Below are 20,903 nucleotides of genomic sequence, written 5' to 3'. Positions count from 1 at the left end.
GCTTCAGGAAACGGCCTGATGAATGAAGGGATACGGTTTACGCGCTCAAGAGCCCTCCCGCGAAACTCGGATTTCCCGGGAAATTTTCAAACGGAATTTACATCCGACGCGCTATTGGCCCTCCTCGCGCTAAACCCCGCCCCCTTTCCGCCCGGCTCGGCCAATGGCAGCGGCGGCTCGACAGCGCCACGTGTTCATTGGCAGTTGTAAACAGGTGACGTCGGCCGTCACGCCTCGCTGTTCCGCGGCGCGCCGGCAGGCGGCGCTGGAGGCGCGTCGGACCCGCAGGCCGCCGCTCCGCCGGCCCTCCGTTTATTGTTCCGCTCTTTGTCTGCACGAAAAGACGATCCGCCGCTCAATCGCAACGGTCAAAAGCATCTCCAGGCGTCACGACGTGGAGAAGAACGGCGTGAGCCACGCAACATGTGCGACTTTACTTGGCGTGAAGTTTAGCTTATGAGTGCCTTTAGCTTAAGTTTAGCCTATGACAGCAGGCAGAACTAGAGGTTGCAGAGATGAAGATGTTGAGGTTCTCTTTGGGAGCGACCAGGATGGAGAGGATCAGGAAGGAGTCCATCATGTTAGTTGTTTTGGAGAGAAGGTCAGAGAAGCCAGACTGAGATGGTTGGGTCATGGACAGAGGAGGGATAGAGAATATATTGGTTGACGGATGCTGGAATTGGAGCTGCCAGGCAAGAGGTCTGGAGGAAGACCAAAGAGAAGATTTATGGACGTTGTGAGAGAGGATATGAAGGTAGTTGGTGTGAGAGAGGAGGATCCAGAAATAGGGTTAGATGGAGAAGGTTGACTCGCTGTGGCGACACCTGAAGGGAAAAGCCGAAAGAAGAAGAAGAATCTGTCACAGGGGTGCAGGACATGTATGACCGAGACAAAGTGATGATCGAGATGTTTTGGACATGAACAAAGGAGTGTTCATGTCCAAACCATGGTGAAGATCTGGGTAGAAGGTTGCTGAAGGTGAAGCTGCCAGGCATGAGGTCTGGAGGAAGACCAAAGAGAAGATTTGTGGACGTAGTGAGAGAGGATATGAGGGTAGTTGGTGTGAGAGAGGAAGATACAGAGAATAGGGTTGGATGGAGAAAGTTGACTCGCTGTGGCGACACCTGAAGGGAAAAGCCGAAAGAAGAAGAAGAAGAAGAAGTTTAGCTTATGTTTTGTGCGTCTAGATTGTCCGGCTGTCTCTCAGAGAGAGTTTAAGGTCATCGTGAGCACGCCGCATCCGCGACCTGTCTTACAATCTCGACGCGTTTGCCTCCATCGCTTTCGCCGCGTGGCTTCCGCTCCTCTGCAACAAAAAGACGAATCCGTAGCGTCATGTCCCGGCGCTTCGGGGTCTCTGATCAATCTGGCGGCGGCGGGAAACCTGAGGACACGGGGAGAACGCAGATAAGAAGAATACTTTGTTGATCCCCGTTGGAGGACGGTGTTTGTCGCCGCCACGCAACAATAACAATAAATTTAAAAAAATATAAATATAAATATAAATAAATAATAAATATAAAAATAAATATAAATAAAAAAAAAAATATATATATATATAAATAAATAGATAGATAAATACATTTAAAAAAAAATAAAAAAAACCCTCACTAACCCAAGCTTACTGTTATGTATATTTCCTGTGCATCGTGTATTTGCAAGTGTATTTGCAGTCCCTATGTCCTCTATTGTAAGTCGCTTTGGATAAAAGCGTCTGCCAAATGCAATGTAATGTAATGTAAAATATGAATAGAGGAGACAATTGAAAGGACGATGACGACAACAACAATGATACGACTCGATAATAGCGGGAACCCTATTGCTATGGTGCCGATCGGCGTGACACTGAGAGGCGCGACATAAAAACTGACTTCTGGGCATAAAGGCGACCACGGCGCCAAGATCGACAAGTTCAGGCATCGACCGCTGAAGCCCGAAAGCCTCCGTGACTTCAAAATGCCTCTATTTTAAATTTGACCTCCCGTCCACAAAACTCCTTGACTTGTTCCAGTGAATCGACATCCAAACCCAGGCGGTCCATCCTTCACGCTGTTTCCCCGCCGTGGGTCCAATAAAGGTCCACCTTTTCTTTATCTCCGCATTTTGAACCCGTACGCTTATTTATCCGCACAGTGGCCTCAACACTAAATCCTAGACTGTTTTCGGTTGTGGTTAATAAATACTGGAAGGATTAGCGCTGCGGACACGCGTTCCTTGCACACACACACACGTGTTCATTCATTTATTGGTGATGAGTTGCTTTCGGCACGGCCCTCACAGTGTAGGGAAAACCAATCCAATGGAAACTGAGAATAAACCACAGTTGTGTGTACATGCGATCATCTAAAAGTGTTTATTCTCCAATTATTATTGTTATTATTACGGGTGTTTAAGTGCTCGGGGTCAACGGTCCAGAGCGGAGGAGAGGGTGGGAAAGAGGCGAAGAGACGTGTTCCACCAGGAAAGGAAAGGTGGTGAGATGATCTGAAAACACTGATCGGGAACAAAAGACGGCAGGCAGAGCTGGAGGTCGTGGAGATGAAGATGCTCAGCTTCTCTTTGGGAGCGACCAGGATGGAGAGGAGCAGGAGTGATGCTTTGGAGAGAAGGTCGGAGATGGTTGGGTCATGGACAGAGGAGGGAGAGTCAATATATTGGTGGACGGATGCTGGAATGGGAGGTCTAGAGGAAGACCAAGGAGAAGATGGATGGACGTGGTGAGAGAGGACATGAAGGTAGCTGGTGTGAGAGAGGAGGATCCAGAGAAGAGGGTGAGATGGAGAAGGTGGATTCACTGTGGAGACCCTGAAGGGAAAAGACCAGAGGAGAAGAAGATTTAATGTCGTGCTCTTAGTGCAGGTTAAATCTACCAATTCATTTGTCCATTAAGAAGGAAGATTTATTGTTCTGTGGAAGTTGTTTTCTTATTTATTATCTTTGTCACGATCAAATTAGGTGAAATAATTATGACAAGAAAAGAAGGGTGACATATTTGTCATGGTCTCACACACACACACACACACACACACATACACACACACACACACACACACACACACACGCATAGGTCATGTGTGTATTCCAATCACATTCTGGTATTAAATACAGGCTGGTCTTTCTTGCAAATCGTCCAACCATAGGAATAAGAATAAGAACAATTTTATTTATCCCGAAGAACATTGTTGTGCCAGAGTTTCAAGTAAAACATAATAATAATAAATAAAAGTAGGAAATTGTATAAACAGTATAAAAAAAATAAAAAAGGGGGGTGAATAAGAAATACAAACAAAACTATAAAGTGTCAAAGTAACAAGTCAAGGCTATAAACATGTGAAATATTTAGTTAAAAAAGGTTCTGTGTGAATTCCATAGGAGCGTACACACACACAGACACACACACACAGACAGACACACACACACACACACAGACACACACAGCAATACACGTGCTTCTCGTTGACTTTTATTTTTTAACGCCGCCCGGAAGTGATGCTCATTCCCGCAGTCGCTGTCAGACGCGCTGGAAAGAGGAGGAGGAGAAAAGGAGGAGGAGAGGAGGAGGAAAGTAGAAGAGGAGGAGGAAAGGAGGAGGAGAAGAGGAGGAGAAGAGGACTGATCCACTCGGTCCGCGTCGCACCGTGGACTGCTGTGACATTTCACGGGAGAGATAAGAAATGACTGTCACTTGGGAAATCCAGTGACCATCTCCGGAGGAAGAAGAGGATAAGAAGAAGAGGAAGAAGAAGAGGAAGAGGAGAAAGGAGGAGGACGAGCAGGACGAGCAGGACTAGATCCCCGCAGCGCCCCGCAGGATCAGGATGGCGGAGCGGGCGTTTGAAACCACCGGCTCCCGGTGGCTGCTGCCCGTCAGCGAGTACCTGGGATTCCCTCTCGATCAGGTACGACTGGTTTTAAAAATAAAATCACGCATTCCAGCGTGCAAATCTTTTCAAAAGCGACCCCAAGGCTGCTTTTCTTCACTTTAGTTCCGTTGATTTTCTTCCCCGGTGGCTCTTTGACGCGCTGCACCTGACGGGACGGGCGGAGCGCTCGTTTTGTGGACCGTGACGCGCTTTATCTTTACCGTGCGGTTCAAACGGGCGCGGCGGCCGCTCACCCCGCCCGCCCGGAGCGTCGAGGCGAACAAAACGAGCGCATCTTCCCCGACATATTCGCACCGGAGTCAAAGATGGACAAACCTGCTCAGAAAAGAGAAGTTGAACTTTGGAATAATCACTGGATGGCAAACTTCTGTGTCATCTTTGTCCGTTTCATCTGAACCCGTTTTGTGGCTTTCAACGAGGAGCAGAAGGAGCGAAAGAGCAGACAGAGAAGTTGAAGCCCTAAAAGGGGAAAGGCAGAGTTTGTGTCCAAAGGGTCGAGAGTTGAAGTGACACACAGATGGATTGTGTCAGAGCAGAGGGTCGCTCATTTATAACATTACTTCTGTAAGAACAATGCGCAGGCAAACACGGGACGGGGAAAAAAAGGGATCGCACGGAGCCTGGAATGTCAGCAAAACCATGTTAGTTATTGCCATGTTTATGACCGACACATTTTACTTTCCAAACAAAAGATCTTGTTTTGGAGAAATGTGTGATATTCCAAACATTTACACAGAAAGTCATACTGAGTCAAAACAATTTCCCTCAACATCGTCGAGAATCCCCGGAGAAGGAGCAGCGCGAGGACTTTTTTTTGTATCAATGGTATCATCTTATTGTAAGAAATCTCAAATGAACTTTGAGATCATTTTACGAGGTTGCGTTCTGTCGGGGGCGAGCGGTGGGTCCGTACGACGCGGCCTCGTCTGTCGAAGCCAAGAAACGGCAGGCGTTATCATCAGTTTCGCGCATCGTGGAGCTTTTTTTGTTTTCCTCATTTGATACAGATCATGTTAAATGAGGAAAATATCTGAACCTGCCTTTTTGTGCCGCACAGGTGAACTTTCTGGCGTGCCAAGTGTTTGCTCTGGCCGCCGCCACCTGGTTTCGCCTCTACCTGGACCCCGGACGCACAAACCCCCTGGTCAGGCACGCGACCGCCACTCTCTTCGGCGTGGCCTTCCTCATCTTCTGCTTCGGATGGTAGGATAGAAAAGACCAACGCGTGGAGACGGGTTCGGTGTTTCCCAACCCGACCGTTTTTCGCCATTTGACGGCAAACGAAGCGTTTGTTTGCGTTTCACTTCAGGATAAAATCACAAGTCAGAGCCTTGTGGTTTTTCCATAGCGTGCATGAATGTGATCTGCAGGTACTCCGCCCACATCCTGACCGTGGTGGCCGCCAACTACCTGATCGTCACCCGAGCCGACGTCAACAACGTACACAGGTGAGCGTTCTGATCTACAAACTACAAATCCAAACGGATAAATCCTGAATTAGCGCATCTCATCACGAGCAAATGACGGGCCGCCGCTTCTAGCTTATCTATATTTGTCACACCTGGACAGAATCGGGGCGTCTTCTGTGGAACGGGCGGGGCGCAGATGTTGTTTCTGGATGTTTGAAACGCTAAACTGTTGCAACAGCAGGATGTTTCCTCCCCTCCGCGCTCCTAGATAGCGTTGTATCGATGTAACACTCGTCCGACCTGCTCTTCAAAAGACACCGGTGCCTGTTTGGTGACTTCAGAAGCCTGTTTGGTGACTTCAGAAGTTATCTATGTGCCAAACTGTTGTCAAAATCTTTTTCCTGGCAGCTGGAATTGAATTTCTTCCCGCGAGGCTTCGTCAGTTGAAGAACCCGAGAAATTCGAGTCGGGTCGCCACGGAAAGACCGAAAGCACCGACCGTTACCGGGACGACCGAGAGCCCCCGCGCACATATTTCAACACCGGTTTTCTAATCGTTACTTCTTCGACAGCTTCGTCATCAATATAAATTGATGTCACCCGACTGAAAGAGAGCGAACGATTGAAGACGTCACGCTTATAGTACAGAGGGCGAAACATGCAAACACACTCGGAGAATTTCATGTGACGTCGTGCACGAAAGCAGCTGGAAGCAGCAGCTCTGGACGGGTCAGTCTTTCCCCTTCGGCACAAAGAAGCGTCTTTCCTGCTTGTTGAAAGCATGTATGTGACAGACAGGTGAACACGCCTGCCGGACCAGTCTGTACGCTCAGTGCCGAGTCCAAATTATTATACATTTATACATACGCCCACACACACACACACACACACACACACACACATGCATACACATATATATATAAGATATTGGTTTCATGGTGTTTGGGTGCATGTTGATCAGTTTGTGAGTGAGCCAGTCAGCCGGCCTTCTTGCGCTGTGGTTTTTGCGACCCCACGACCGGAGTCGTGCACGTGAGGCCTGATTGTGCGTCTCTGGAATGCACGTTTAGAGGCGGCGAGGTAACACAAGGACACAAACTCAAACGACACAAACTCTCTTTGAGGTTAAGTAAACTACATTTTCACCTGTCTGTCACAAACACAAGGGGAGAGAAAATCCTGTTCGACTTCATGGATGTTTTTATAAGGAGCGACTTTATATCTCGTTGGCACTCGCCCCAAAAAGAAGCCACTTGTTAAAACGTAAGGGTTACGATGAACACTCTACTGAACACTTCAACCGTTCGCTCTTGTACCATTAAATATCGTTATTTTGTTTTTTTTTAAGCCACTAGTGCAGAGGTGTCAAACCACATCACCATCATGGTTGCCCTCTAAGGGCCACATGTAACGGTAACAGTGCAAACGCAATCAAGTGTAAAGTAAAATGAATTTAACTACTCCTTAATGTTGCATAACTATGAATGTATTACTCATTCAAATCCCAAATTATACAAATGCATTCCGATCTTTCTTGAAACAGCCTTCCATCTGCATCGACGTTTCTCTTTCTGGACATTTAGGGATCATTTGTATTTTTTGTTTCCACTTGAAAATTGCATCGATGTGGATACGCTGCAATCTAATGTAGTTTATGGTCAATCCACGTGTTTGACTTATTTATCTTAACACAATCAGACGTTTTAAGACGTCCTCGCGGGCCACATAAAATGACATGGCGGGCCACATTTGGCCCGCGGGCCTTGAGTTTGACAGGTGTGACCTCGTGTGAAGAGGTTATTCTCCAAATTTAAACCAGGTTTTGTTCAGACCAGAAACGATCATCGACACGGCGGCGACGCCTGTCAAACGGATTACTGATTATTCCTCGTCTGTTTGGTCGAGCCGGTTAGCGAGCGTCCAAAAGGCGGCGGCTTCGATTGGAACGGATGCACATTTCCTTTCCATTTTGTCCGGCAGGTATTCCATGGTGACCTCCATGGGCTACCTGACGCTGTGCCAGGTGAGTCGAGTCTTCATCTTCAACTACGGGATACTGTCGACGGACTTCTCCGGGTAAGGACCGCCTTCCTCGCTCGCTTGTCGCGTCTGTCCGGTTTAACGAAGGCGCGTCGGGAGGAAAGACATGTTATTCTGTTATCGGTTAAAGTTTGTGCGGCGCGCGGTACCGGCCGGCGCGGTCGTCTCGGCCTCTGTAAACAAAGGGCCACTGATTAAAAAGCGTTGGACGGTTGAAGGAGGTGAGGGACGCACCTCTGCTCCTCCTCCTGGCAAAAGTGACCGCCTGACTTTTTCTAATATTTCCATTTTAAGGGTTCTTTCATTATGTGACGTAACATGGTTTGTTCGAGGGATGGCGAACAATAGGCTTGCGCAAAACGGGACGGGATTTTTCAAGGACGGGTTAGCTTTACTCACGACTGAAAGTTTACAGAAGGAGTGACGGCAAATCGATCGTCCGGCTGCGTCACGATGGCGGTATGCGTCGGCTTCGTCAAAGGAGGCGATACTGGTTGTAAATACACCGACTTGACTCGGTGCCGGAGCTCTGAGCAGAGAAATAAGGGACAAAAAAACAAAAGCGACAAAGCGTCGGGGGCAGCGGTGGTTTTCCTGGAAACGCCCTCAGTGGGGAGCAAGTGGGGGAAAAAGCATTTTGTGTGCGCGGCCGGGCTTCCGAAAGGTTTGACAGTTGACTTTGCTGGTCAGCGACTTCTTTGCACCGTTGTGGTGTGGATGAGTTTGCTGGCAGCCTCTCTTGCGCCGCGCGTGACTGGGAACATCCAGCCAGGCCTATGAGTCAGCCTTTGCTGGGATCATATTGAATTAGACATCCGGGCTTTAAGTTTCCACCGTGATGGATGGTTTTTAATCACGCAGACGTGCGGTCATGTGTGCAGGCGCTTCAGCCGCCGCGTGTCCGCCGGAGAATCAGACGGTCAAAGGGGTCTTCGGTCTTTTTTGGCCTCAGAGCGCCGTCGTGTCGGAAGGTTTCTGCTTTCCCGGTGTCGGGGCCGACGAAACGGCGTGGGGAAGGTGGCGTTCGGTGTTGTGTGTGTGTGTGAGCCGCGTCCTAATTCCCAGCGGCGGCTCTGGAGCGTGAGCCGGGGTGCTTCACACGCCGGACACCAAAAACCTTTCTCTAAACTGCCAACTCCTGTGCTGGCACTGCCAGACACACGGGCCTCAGCTTTCCATGCTGTGTACACAATGCAGCCGCTCACACACAGCAGCCTCTGTGTGTGTGTGTGTGTGTGTGTGTGTGAGAGAGTTGAAGTGTGCCTTTCTGCACACCCATTCACATTCTCTGCACAGAGAGGTCTCTATCTGTGAATGAGACTCGAGGAGTGAGCGTGAAACCGGCGTGTTCACACTTCTTGTGCACGTAGCCAGTAAAATAATAGTCTGTTCCCGGCAGCGGACAGTGAAAATGCAGCTGCCTGGCTTCTTGGCTGCGTTGACAAATATTACAAATATAAGGCGTGTTGTCCGAGCGCCGGGCTGATATCGCCTTATCGGTCTCCCGCCCTGAAATGCAACTTGTTTCCGCTTCAAGTCGAACAGTAAGTCCAAACTGTGAAGAACAAACCGTGTTCAAGATAAATCAACAAATGAATATATAGTCGCCTTATATACCAGACTGGACTTCACACGCCTCCTTCTACAATACGTTAAAAGAATGAAATAATAGCAGCAACGGTCAAACCTGAGCAAAGCGCAAGGTGGGTTTTTCTCTTTTCGGTTCCCACCAAAAGATCATCATTAACACGCGTTGCAGATCTCAGAAATACAACCGCGTGTTTGTCCTGTAACTGTCCATGAACTCATTTGCTCTCAGATTTATTCTCCCTCTGGATGTGGAGGTAGAAACTCAGCGTGAGCCGTGGGCGGCGGAGTTGAACACGATGTTTTGTTCACAGGCCATTGATGATTGTCACCCAGAAGATGACAACGCTGGCCTTCCAGCTCCACGATGGTACGAACACACCCACGTGACGTGCACTTGTTTTTTATAGCCGTGTTTATGTTGGATTTATCTGTTTTGTTTTTCTTTGATGACGATCAAAGATTGACGATGACTATCGAAGTAATTCCACTCGAGTCTTAAATGAATAAATGGCCTTTTTTTTCCAGGTATTTGCAAGAAGGATGAAAACTTGACCGCAGAGCAGAGACTTCTGGCCATAAAGTAAGCGATTTATAACCGGAGAGCCTCTTTTTTTTCCGAGAGCTTATTGTTGCTGATGTTTTGTAGGCCGTGCGGAGCGACGCTCGCTGAATAGCCACCGCCGTGATGAATATTTATCTCGAGCCAGTGAATCCACAAGTATGTCTGCAGAGAGGGTTGCGCCTGAATTACTATCTCACTCAAAAAAATAACTCCTTTTCTTTCTTTAGCTACAAAGGGCAGCTGCTGCCACGGTGACTCGCTTGTTCTTATAAGACGCACGTCGGGGCGACACGGAAAAGGGGGATCGTTTTGCATGGAAAATGTTACTCATGAGAATAGACGCATTCAGCGGCATCGCGCACGAAGGAGAGAAAATAAAGACTTATTAAGAAACCTCGGGCCCGACGTAATTCTGCCGATTCCTGAGATCCTGGTGGGGTTCGGAGTCACTCGACCTCCGATTCCCCAAAATAAACACTCAGCAATACGGCAACGCACGCAGACACTGCAAACACCGTTTCTGACGGACACCACGGTAACATTTTTCACATTAGAAAGTCCAGCCGAAACTATTTCATCGCATTTAAAAATGTGAACGTCAGAAGTTATATGGCATATCAAGGGTGGCGTTAACTGCCATTTTATTTTCATTTTTAAATGGTAATCATGAGTAATCCATAACAGGGCATGTCTTCCTCACGTTTTGTTTTCTATCCAGCGTTTCCTTTCACCTCAAGCGACGCTTTTTCTCACACAAAAAGGTGTTTTACCCGGCCGTTGTTGTGACCGAGTGTGTTGCGGTGCAGAGCGAAGCCGTCCCTGGTGGAGTACCTCAGCTACAACCTCAACTTCCTGAGCGTGTTGGTGGGGCCGTGCAGTAACTACAAGGACTATATCGACTTCGTGGAGGGCAGGCACATCGGCAGCAGGCTCAAGCGCCGCTCGGAAGCGTCTCACGTGAAGAATGGATACAATAAGGCTCCGGATCCATCGCCTCTTGTGAGTTTCACATTCCTCATGATCCGCAAGACTGATATCATTGAAAAACAAGGAGAAAACGGTGACGTTAGCCTGGGTGATATTCAAAACGTTCATGTGTAACAGACCCTTAAGGTAAAGTATGGAAAGTCCCTCCCAAAACTAAGTGAAGGGATTTTATCCAAAGCTTAATGGAGGAAGAAATCCGGCAAACCTTGTTTGTTTTGTTGTTTCGTTCCGACGCCGTCCAAAGCGTTCGGTCGTCCACCAGCCGTCACCCCGGGGAGCCGGCAGGGAGATGACCGGGGCTTCGCTTCTCCTTGACGGCTTCAAATCTAAATTTGACTCCTCTCTTCAATCTGAACTACCATCTTTTCTGATACCATCTGCGAGGTCTTTCCTGCTCCATCCGTCCATCCATCCGTCCGTCCATCCATCTGTCCGTCCATCCATCCGTCCATCCATCCATCCTTCCATCCATCCATCCATCCATCCATCCTTCCATCCATCCGTCCATAGAGGTGAGGGAGCAGGTTGACTATCCAGATGAGAAGGACCCCAGTGGAAAGCTAAGGTTACAGGGAGTACAGCTACAAAGTAAAGCGTGGAGAAGAGGTGAAGAAACACGTGCAAGCAGGTTGGAAGAGGTGGAGAAAAGTGTCAGCCATCGTGAAAAGAGAGGAGTAGAAGACCGCGGGGGGGAGAATGGAGAGGAAGGACAGCACATGGTAGATGTTCCGGAGATGATGTCGGACTGAGACGGGTTGGACGTGTTCAGAGGAGGGATGGAGAAGATCTGGGCGGAAGGATGCTGGCATGGAACTGCCGGGCAGGAGGCCGAGAAGAAGACCGAAGAGGACATAAATGGATGCGGAGGACAAATAGCTGGTCGGTGTGAGAGAGGAGGATGCAGAGGAGACGCTGAGAGGATTCACTGTTTTGCAACAAACATTTGCAAATTGAAAATATCTCCAAGGGGCTGTTTACTTTTGCATGGCACAATTTCTAAAGTAATACCGCGTTAATTTAGATGTAGCAAAGCATTCCAGGAGACTTTTGCATTAACTGTTGATCCCAGGATAAAATGCAAAAACATTTGGAAGTGATGGATGTATTAGATGCTTGTTTTCAATATAGCTGTTGTTTTTTTGTTAATTAGGTTCGACATTTTACAAATACAAATCGCTAAAGTCCTTTACTCGTCGCATCATGAACAGCGATGACGTTTCTTCCTCCGTCGTGTTTCCTCCCCGCACCCAAACCTCTCGTGCTCTTGTGGTCTCTGGCCTCCGGCTGGACCGGAGCCGGACCGCTCCAGTTTTTCAGTCCCTTTCCCTCGTTCTCTGCAGAAAGCCGTGTGTGAAAAGCTGCTGGTTTGCGTCGGCTGTATGGCGTTCTTCCTCATTGTGACCCGGTCGCTGCCGATAAAGTACAACATCGACTCCCACTTTGTAAGCCACGCCCCCTTCCACTCTAGGCTTACCTATGCTTTCTTTTCCATACAAGCAGCCAGGCCCAAATTCTATTTTGCCTGGACCCTAGGTGAGCTACACTTCCTATTGGTCGACAAAACACGGCCCGGATGTTTAACCGCCTCCAAATCACGTCGGTTTGTTCGTTTTTTCCGCTTCCCCCGACCTCTCAGCGGACGCCGTCAACAACGCAGCGGGCTATGGTTTCCGAGGGATGGATGAACATGGAAAACCATCCTGGGACCTCATCAGTAACCTGAACATCATCAGGATTGAGGTACCGTCGCCGCCCGGCCTCTGCGCCGGCGTCCCGTCCGGCGTTCTTATCGACCCTTCGTGTCTTTCAGACGGCGACCAGTTTCAAGACATTCATTGATAACTGGAACATTCGCACGGGGCTTTGGCTGAAAACGTGAGCGTGAACGTCAGTGTCGCCGCACGACGCCCGCGGCGTACGTTCCGGTTATATTGACTTTGCCGTCCCGTGTGTCCAGGGTGTGTTACGACCGAGCCCCGAAGCATCGTCTGGCCCTGACCTTCGTCCTGTCGGCGCTGTGGCACGGCGTTTATCCCGGCTACTATTTCACTTTCATCACTGCCATTCCCATCACGATTGCGGCGCGAGCAGTGAGTACTCGCCGGCCGCTGACATTTACTGTTGGAAATAAAAGGGAAAGGATAAATGAAGGAGGAGAAAGCAGCCGCTGAGGGCGCTCTCAGAAAATAAACCTTTTCCGCACGGCGAAACATGGAGTGAGAGTGCGGGCAATACGTGGTCTTTCCACTTTTTCTTTCAAAAGAACTTTGAAAAGGTCTCCCGCCTGCACCGCAGCCTGCCAGGACAAGCCGCTGTTTGAGTGTCTTCTTTTGTTTTCGTCCAAAAGGTGCGGAAATCTGTGCGTCACATCTTTCTGGGCTCCCGAGCCTTAAAGCTGGGCTACGACATCTTAACATGGGCTGGAACTCAGCTGGCCATCTGCTACACCGTCATGCCTTTTCTGCTGCTGGCGGTAGAACCCACCATTGTTTATTACAGGTAGGTTTTGTCGGCACCGACCTCCTGGTGAGGTGTGAGAGTCGGCATAAAAAACACGTCATGTTTTTGATTGTTAAATACCGACATACGGCGTTTTCTGTCGCGTCCGCATCTAAGACGTGTCTCGTAGCCGAAGCGTAGCTCGTGGTGTAACGGTGGATTTTTATTCGCTCGCTCCGAGGAAACATTGACACGATTGGTTCTCCGTCAAACCCCAGGTCTATGTACTTCCACATGCACATCATCAGCATTCTGGGGGCGATCGCCCTGCATCGGAAGCACAAACCCGAGGAACCCTCGGCTGGCGCCGAAAGGCTTCCCGCCGCCTCCCTCTCGGAGACACGTTCTTCACAATGCCGGCCGCCTCATGCCAACAGCAACCACAAAGAGGACTGAAAATCTCCCCGTCACGCTTTCTCACCGGACGCTCCGTTGCCTAACCCAGTGAAGCTCCCCTCGAAGCCATTCAGCAAACTGCGAAAAAGGGCAAAACAACGCGGTTCTTATTTTTAAAACTAAAACAAAATGGAGGATCAGAATCTCTGACGCTCGAACCAGACAACGGGATTTGGACCCAAATTTACCGTCGTGCAGAAAACTCGATGTCAAACGTAAGTTCGACCGGAAGAGAGGACCCTCTCTTCTCCCGCCGCCACCAGAGCGCTCGCCATCTTCTCCCCCGTCCTCCAACAACGATGCAACGCCGTGCGGAGAAAGGAGGCTCCCTGCGCTCTCCCCTCCGTCGGCCGTCCTGCCTAAATGAAGCCAGCGCGGCGGGGGAGCGCAGGGATACGCAGCCGGACCCGATGCCGCAACAAACACACACGGAAACACACAAATTCATGCGGAAAAAGACACTCGTGGCCTCTCTTCTGGCGCTCCGATTTGGTCACAAAGGCCGCTCTTGTGTAGCCACGACAAAAGTGCACGAGAGAGTCCACGTACCCACTGCACCCGACGGGCACCCTGACCGGACCGGACCGGACCGGACCGGACGACTTTGTCCGCCGCCGTTAGTCTCAAGAGGCCACGTCATATCACGGCTTCTGAACGGTCTGCTGTAAATCAATGGACGTGAGCCAAATGCAAGATGGCGGCTCCTCCGGGCGAGGAGGCTTTAACCATCCACGTCAGATTACCGACCGCTGAAGGGACATCATTTAACAGATCCTGTTTGCAGCTCGGACATCATCATGTCAACGGTGCTGGAAACCTGGCATGGTATCCCCGTATTAGACCCGAAGGTTCATCGTGTCCGACGCGTGGAAATCACCGGAGCTGATCAGCGGCAGCAGCAGAAGCAGCAGGAGAAGCAGCATCTGCCTGGCGTTCAGAGACATCTGCTGGTCGTTTTTAAACTGTGCTGACCGAAGTCATGACGGCGAGCCACGCGGGTCCAGTGGAAACAGAAGCGTCTCTCCATGCAACCCAATGCAACTAATCTCTCCCCTAATGTCACTTTTCTTTGGCCAGGATCGACTGGTGCGCGGGAGGGAGGTTGTGAGGCATCAGACGCTTTATGATCGCACACGTCAGTATGTTTTCCTTGGCGGTGGTTGTTGTTTCGGGTCACTCGTGCGAGGCGAGGGTGACTCACTTCGGACGCAGGCGAACCTCGGCTTCAGGCTGAGTTACGGTGGAATATCATGAGTTGATATGGGTGCCGGCGAGCGGCGATGCAGGGTTTAATCGAAGTCACCTGCCTACTGATGAAAAATGATTTTCCGTTTCTTTTTAAAACACAATTTATTAGTCACATTATTCCTGGTGCTAATTTCTGCCGTCATGTGTAATTATCATTATTAATAATGTAGGAAAAATGATTATAAATTCAACCTGTTTCCAAATTCAAAGCGTCTGTTTGTCAGCAGTAAGAACGTGCCGATAACACGCTTTCAGAGTTCAGTTTGCTTCGACCGGGAAGGTAAAATCCAGTCTGAAAGACGGGTGCTTTTTGTCCTTTTTTATGAAAAGGTAAAATCACACCGCTTTAAATTTCTGCAGGAAATGCTACTTGAACAACGAGTAGATCAACATTACTTTCAACGTACCGACGCTCGAGTCGATCAGGAGTAAAATATCGGAAAGTATAGCGTGTTCTGATTCCATAAACAGTCGTGCTGGTGGGCATCTCACGTGGAGGTTCAGCAGATGTTGACTCACGTGATTCCATCCATTTCTTCTCCATTTGATTGCGATGGATTGAGCCTTTCAAAGTGTGTGTTTCTTTACCGTGGTCGCCTGACGCAACAGCTGCTTTGCATTTGGTGAAGGAGGGGTGAGAAAAATATATAGTGTCTGCAGTTGGAGGACTCCTCAACTCTGAGGGTCTGTATGTGTGTGTGTGTGTGTGTGTGTGTGTGTAAAACTTTGCTTTGTGTAACAACCTGTTTTCAATAACATGATGCTAACCGCCTCATCAATAGCATGTTGATGACTCGACATACGTGTGTGTGTGTGTGTGTGATGATAGTTTGTTTCTAACAGAACAAAAAGCAATCGTGTATTTGCATACAAAGGTGTCCAGAATGAGCACCTATTTAAATAACTTTTTACTGGGTTTAAATTTTTGTACGATTGTGTGACTAAGAGGATGCCACTGACTGTGTGTGTGTGTGTGTAAGGTGAGAGTAATACCCATTTTAATATTGTTTATATGAACAAGAGTTAAAAATAAAATGATGTAAAGAAATAAAACTTCACTGAAACAACTCTTTGATTTGTTTCTTCAGTTTCCTTCTTGAGGAGAGTTTAGCTGAGTTTTAGCATTCTTGAGCTGAGTTTAGCTGCCGTAGCGCGGTCGCTACGACACACCTGAAGCCGTCGCCGTGGCAGGAGCTGGACTGCAGCCACGGCGACCGGAGTCGGTCCCTTCCTCACGCCGTGGAGGTGATTATCCTCAAGCAAATCACACATCCACAGTCCGAGCGCGGAGCTAAAATCAGTATTACTGATCGCTTGTTACAGTGGAAGCGGCAGAGCTACGGCTAGCATAGGCTGCTAGGATAGGCTGCTAACATAGGCTGCTAGCATAGGCTGCTAGCATAGGCTGCTAACATAGGCTGCTAGCATAGGCTGCTAACAGGTGCCAACATGAGAAACGTATACAAGTCCATCACTTGACAACGTTCACTGTTTTCCGGTTCATGTTTGGCTGAAAACAAGCGACCATGTATATAAAAAAAAAAATAGCTGCACTTTTAACCATCTAAAAGTTGGAAAACTCCGGAAAAACATCAAAGAAAGTGAGTACTTGCATCCGTCCGGTTGTGCCTTTTCCTCGCAGACCGATCCCGACTTTTAAGGAGGCGGTTGTTTGCTCGTCCCACGTTTGTACCGTTACAGTTTTTCTTGGACATTTTCTCCAGCTTTCTGTGGTAAATCACTGTCAAAAATACAACAAAAAAAAAAAGGATCCGTGAGGATCCGTGTTTTTCTCCGTGAGGCGGACCATGTGGATACGGTTAGCAATTTGGGATAAGACGACTTGGAGGGCCGTACCTGCTTTGGCGGCCCTCCATTCAACTGCAAGGGCAGGATGTATTCTTTCCCATCTCTGTGCCACCAAAGAGTATTTAAAAGGAAAAAACATTTTTTTTCATATTTAAAGCCAACATTCAGAAGACCAGGGTGATGACGGTATGGTTGGTTTAAGGCCAGTGAATCTCGGCGGCTCTCCTTCACGACCTTCGCTCTGCAAAAAGCGCTTGGCCTCGACTACATTGTGAAAGTAGCGTTTTCTTTCCCCGTGTGATGCCGGTCGGCTCCCGGCGGACGCCAAGCGCCCCGCGGGAGATACGTGTTTTGATCCGCCTGCATCTCAGGACCTGTTAATGACCAGGCGTGCAACATGACGACAAGCGACAACCACCCGATCTACCGGACACCAGGCTCGGTGCAAGAAGCGGGTGGACCGGCTGATTCCGGCCCTGGAGACAAATATCATGGGTGGACACGATCGCTATTCTGCATCTGGAACATCTCAACAAGATTACTTCGACGACCCGTGACAAACTCCTGGCTTGTCCGATCCCATGTCATGCATTTCATGGATTTATTTTAGGAGCTAGCATCTCAACTCATACCCGTGCATCTGTTTTCTCTTCTCAAATCTCTGATTTGACCTTTAACTGACAAAAATACAGCTAAAAGTACAATATATTCTTTTTAAATCGGTTCCTCACGTTCCAGTTAAGAGAACGTATGATTTATCATGCAGTTTTGCGAAAGAGATTTTTCCTTGTGACTCCCTTTTCAAAGGAAGCAACTGAAAATTCAAAACAGACGAATCAAAATGATGACTTAATGAGACAAGTGAAAGCCGAGCGTCTCGAGGACGTACCGAGCCTCACGCGACACCGTGCAGGTAGTTACTGAGAAATCACGGGTTGGAAACTGCCAGTCTGGGCAAACAGATCAGTCGGAACGACAGAAACGGCTTCCTTTTCCATTAATCAGAAGTCCGTATGCAGAAAAATAAAGTCTTTGTTCCAGGGACACTTTGAGGATTGAAAACCAGGAAAGACTGGAAAAGCTGAACAGTCACATCTCACATCTGTGCCACGACGTCCTCGACGGCGACACAACATCGAAATCAAACTGATTTGTTCAATAAATGAAACTCATCAGGCTTTAACAGTCACACAACTGGGGCAAAAAATCCTCGAAAAGCTATTTTGTGCAAGTCTTTTATCATCTTCCGACCGATCCGGAACGATTTGGAAAACAGGAGGAAAACAGGACAGTTTCTTTTTTTTTTTTCCCTCTTGGCTCAAACATATTTCAATTCAGAATTCAAAAAGTCCATCATTAATGATGCGGGCATCATTTCAGAGTGAATTACAGAATTTAACTTCAAAGAGATACGATAACAAAGTAAACATGTACAATAGTGTTTTATTAGCAATACATGCATGATTGAGATCAAGCAGTCAGATCCAAAAGCCGAACTACATAAATATTATCAATTCTTTACATTTTCTTCATAGTTCTACCACCTCGAGGATCACAAGCATCCATATAATAAATAACTAGAAGGTTCTTAGACGGCGTTACTCTCGTGTCTCTCAATCTCCAAGAGTGTGTGTGGAGGTTTTAGATGGAGAGATGGTGGAACAAACTTAATGTGTAATAGTTGGATTATGCCGAGAAACGTCTCCCGCTCTTTTTTTTCCTTCAAGCGTTCCCGTGGGAACATTAGTGAATACAGCGCAGAACATTCAAAACAAAAATAAATACATTTTTTTTTTCCTGGTCCTTGGACCGACGCGCGCAGCCGCCTCCTTCGCCAACATCTAAAGTGATAAAGTCCTAGCAGGTGCATCAACTATTACAATTATTATATATTATTAGAATTACTATAACAGATCGAGGAAACTCTGTGACAGCATAATAAAGTGTCTTATTACATCACAAATCTGTCCGATGGCCGAACTCGCCTCTCGGAAGGAACAACGATTAGTAATCGAAGATAGATTGAATCATATCTAGAAAAGGCGAACAGCCAGGATGTTTTTTTTTTTGTTTTTTTTTAAATAAAACCAAACAAAACGCCGGCTGCTTCCAACCACGGCGTCTTACTGCCTCTCATCCAGCAGAGGGCAAGAGAGACGTGAAAATAAACCTGCAGGGAAACTCTGGCTGTCCAGGTTTGCATCCGGTGAGCAGGCCAACTTCTTCCTGGAGACGTTTCAAGTCAAAAAAAGCTTCTTCGAAATGAAAATAATCTCACATCCACTCAGCTTCGGTCGCAACAAGATCCGCCTCGCTGGCCTCCATCCTACAAACAGGTCGACCCGAGCGCCGCCCAGGGAGGTTCCTCTCGGGTCGTCCATCCCGATATTTCTACTTCCTCTCCATCTCATCTCGGCTCTTTCCAACATACGGGTGACGCGCAGAAATCCAGGCGCTTGAGCACCGACAGAACACGCCTGGAATAGGTCACGGCCGGGGTGTAACACAAGTCGCTGACGGAAACGTCGGGATTATGTGTTGAGAAGATAAAAATTGTTTGCGTGAGGGCGTCAGCTGAGGGAATAACACAGCTGTAGATTTGATTTGAATCACAAACAAAAATAACTGAGTTACAAGAACATTTCCCAGATGATAAGTGACAAAAACGACCTGTCGCCGATCCTGAGGTGCTCTGGTTGGCATTAAAAGGAAATAAAAAAATGGAATTTAATTCAGAAATAGGCCGCCGCGAGGAAAGCTCTCCGTCTGTGCTTGCTCTTTAAGGTTTGCACCAGCGGTGAGCCCATCAGCAGCTTTTGTTCCACCCCAACTTTTAGTTGTGAACCAAAAGTGATGAGCAGTCGTGACTTTATTGCCACGCGAGGAGCCGGTGCTCACACACAAACATGCCGGGAGCCTTTTACACACTTCCTCTGCAGTCCTTCATTAAACCGCACCACAGTGTGTCTCATTAACCCCCCCCCCCCGCACACACACACACACACACACACACACACACTGCTGTTGTAGCTGGTAAAAGTTAAGAAGCACCTCGATGTTACGTATTTATCCACCTGCGCGCTCAGGTTTAGTCGCTGACCAGTTGCCACGGTGATGGATGCGGCGGGTCGGACGGATGTTTTAAGACCTCGGCGCCACCGGGAGCGAGACACACTTGTTAAAAGTGAGGGGACAGACGCTCGGCGTTGAGGCTTCTACATCTGCAAATGTGACACGCTTCCACATGCGGCGTGACGCCGACCTTCTTCCGAAATGTTTTTCTAGCCGTCCAATCCGTCCACCGTGGTGGAAGCACGGAGACGGCGTCGATCTTGTTGAACGGAGCGGAGGAGGAAGCCGAGAGAGAGGTGGTGGAAGTGTGTAAAAGGAGAATGCGGAGAATGAGCGGCCGTCCGATGAACGACGGCCTCGTGGCTCCAGGAAGACGCCGGGGTTCCTGCGCTCGAGGTCGGGGTCAAATAATAACGTGAGATCCTCTTCGAAATACCTTTCTCATCGGTTCGTCGGCGAGCCCGCAGGGGCTCCATGACATCTCCTTCACTCTCCTCCTTTTCCGAGCGGTTTGAGCGGTCTCAGTTTTTGCCGCCGCCCGTCGAAGCGGCCTGTGCTTCCTCCTCGGCCTCCGCCTGCCCGTCCTTCTTGTCGTCGTCCTTGAAGAACAGAAGGGGAAACATGCCGAGGATGCAGCCGATGCCGACGCCGATGGCTTTGCCCTGCTCGAGGAGAGGACGCGTCAGAAAACCCCAAGACGAAAAGCTTTTTCCACACAGGAATCACAGAACCCTGATGCTCACCTTTAAAATGGGATATACACTGCTCAAAAAAATAAAGGGAACACTTAAAAAACACATCCTAGAGCTAAATGAATGAAATATTCTTATGAAACACTTTGCTCTTTACACAGTTGAATGTGCTGACAACAAAATCACACCAAAATGATCAATGGAAATCAATTGTATCAACCCATGGAGGTCTGGATTAGGAATCACACTCCAAATTAAAGTGTAAAAACAAACTCCAGGCTGATCCAACTTTGATGTAATGTCCTTAAAACAAGTCCAAATGAATGTGTGTTGCTTCCTGAGTGGACACTATGATTTCACACAAGTGTGATTGACTTGGAGTTACATTGTGTTGTTCAAGTGTTCCCTTTATTTTTTTGAGCAGTATATATTTATATTCGGTCTATTTGTCACAAGTCAAATAACAAGAACTCTGAGCATTGATTTTCCATCACACTCGTTTCTGAGAGCAAACCATGTATTTGCCAGGTTTAAAATGAATAAGTGATTAAGATTGGCGTGACCTTTTATAAACCCCCGAGGTGTTTAAGTGCCGGACAAACCTAATAACGTTGTATTGAAAACCACTAGGCTCGGTGTGTTTTGCAGAGTTAACAGATGGCGCCCGTCACGCTGCGCCGAGCGCCTCCTACGTGACACGGAGCCCGTCCACGTC

The 20,903-nt window shown here is 48.3% G+C and overlaps 2 protein-coding genes across 2 annotated transcripts in view; one reads left to right on the top strand and one right to left on the bottom strand.

Annotated features, from left to right (window-relative positions):
- Positions 1-3,575: 3,575 nt before the first annotated feature.
- On the top strand, positions 3,576-15,682 carry mboat1 (membrane bound O-acyltransferase domain containing 1). Its single transcript, XM_086156018.1, has 13 exons — positions 3,576-3,899; positions 4,942-5,087; positions 5,255-5,332; positions 7,274-7,369; positions 9,235-9,290; positions 9,449-9,503; positions 10,292-10,484; positions 11,813-12,005; positions 12,109-12,212; positions 12,283-12,347; positions 12,430-12,562; positions 12,820-12,971; positions 13,190-15,682. Exons 1-13 carry the CDS (start codon positions 3,819-3,821, stop codon positions 13,365-13,367), a joined length of 1,530 nt encoding a protein of 509 aa, XP_086012144.1. The 5' UTR covers positions 3,576-3,818; the 3' UTR covers positions 13,368-15,682.
- A 2,168-nt stretch (positions 15,683-17,850) lies between these two features.
- Positions 17,851-20,903, bottom strand: part of LOC147229177 (transmembrane protein 65-like) — a 42,877-nt gene continuing 39,824 nt past the window's right edge. Inside the window, exon 8 of the mRNA XM_086156019.1 lies at positions 17,851-20,158. Coding sequence (XP_086012145.1) covers positions 20,018-20,158 — 141 coding nt within the window. The 3' untranslated portion in view covers positions 17,851-20,017. The remainder of the gene's footprint in view (positions 20,159-20,903) is intronic.

This window comes from Fistularia commersonii, chromosome 11 (genome assembly GCF_037954325.1).
Source record: "Fistularia commersonii isolate RoL2024-O1a breed Wild chromosome 11, RoL_Fcom_v1.0, whole genome shotgun sequence".
NCBI lineage: Eukaryota > Metazoa > Chordata > Actinopteri > Syngnathiformes > Fistulariidae > Fistularia > Fistularia commersonii.
Note: the sequence above shows the minus strand (reverse complement) of the source record. Positions and strands in the feature narration are given on the sequence as shown.

Excerpts from the sequence above, each read along its gene's own strand:
- mboat1 (XM_086156018.1), top strand. The coding sequence starts at position 3,819 with ATGGCGGAGCGGGCGTTTGAAACCACCGGCTCCCGGTGGCTGCTGCCC. Across the intron at positions 9,291-9,448 it reads GGCCTTCCAGCTCCACGATG|GTATTTGCAAGAAGGATGAA; the intron begins GTACGAACACAC and ends TTTTTTTTCCAG. Across the intron at positions 12,563-12,819 it reads TCACGATTGCGGCGCGAGCA|GTGCGGAAATCTGTGCGTCA; the intron begins GTGAGTACTCGC and ends TTCGTCCAAAAG.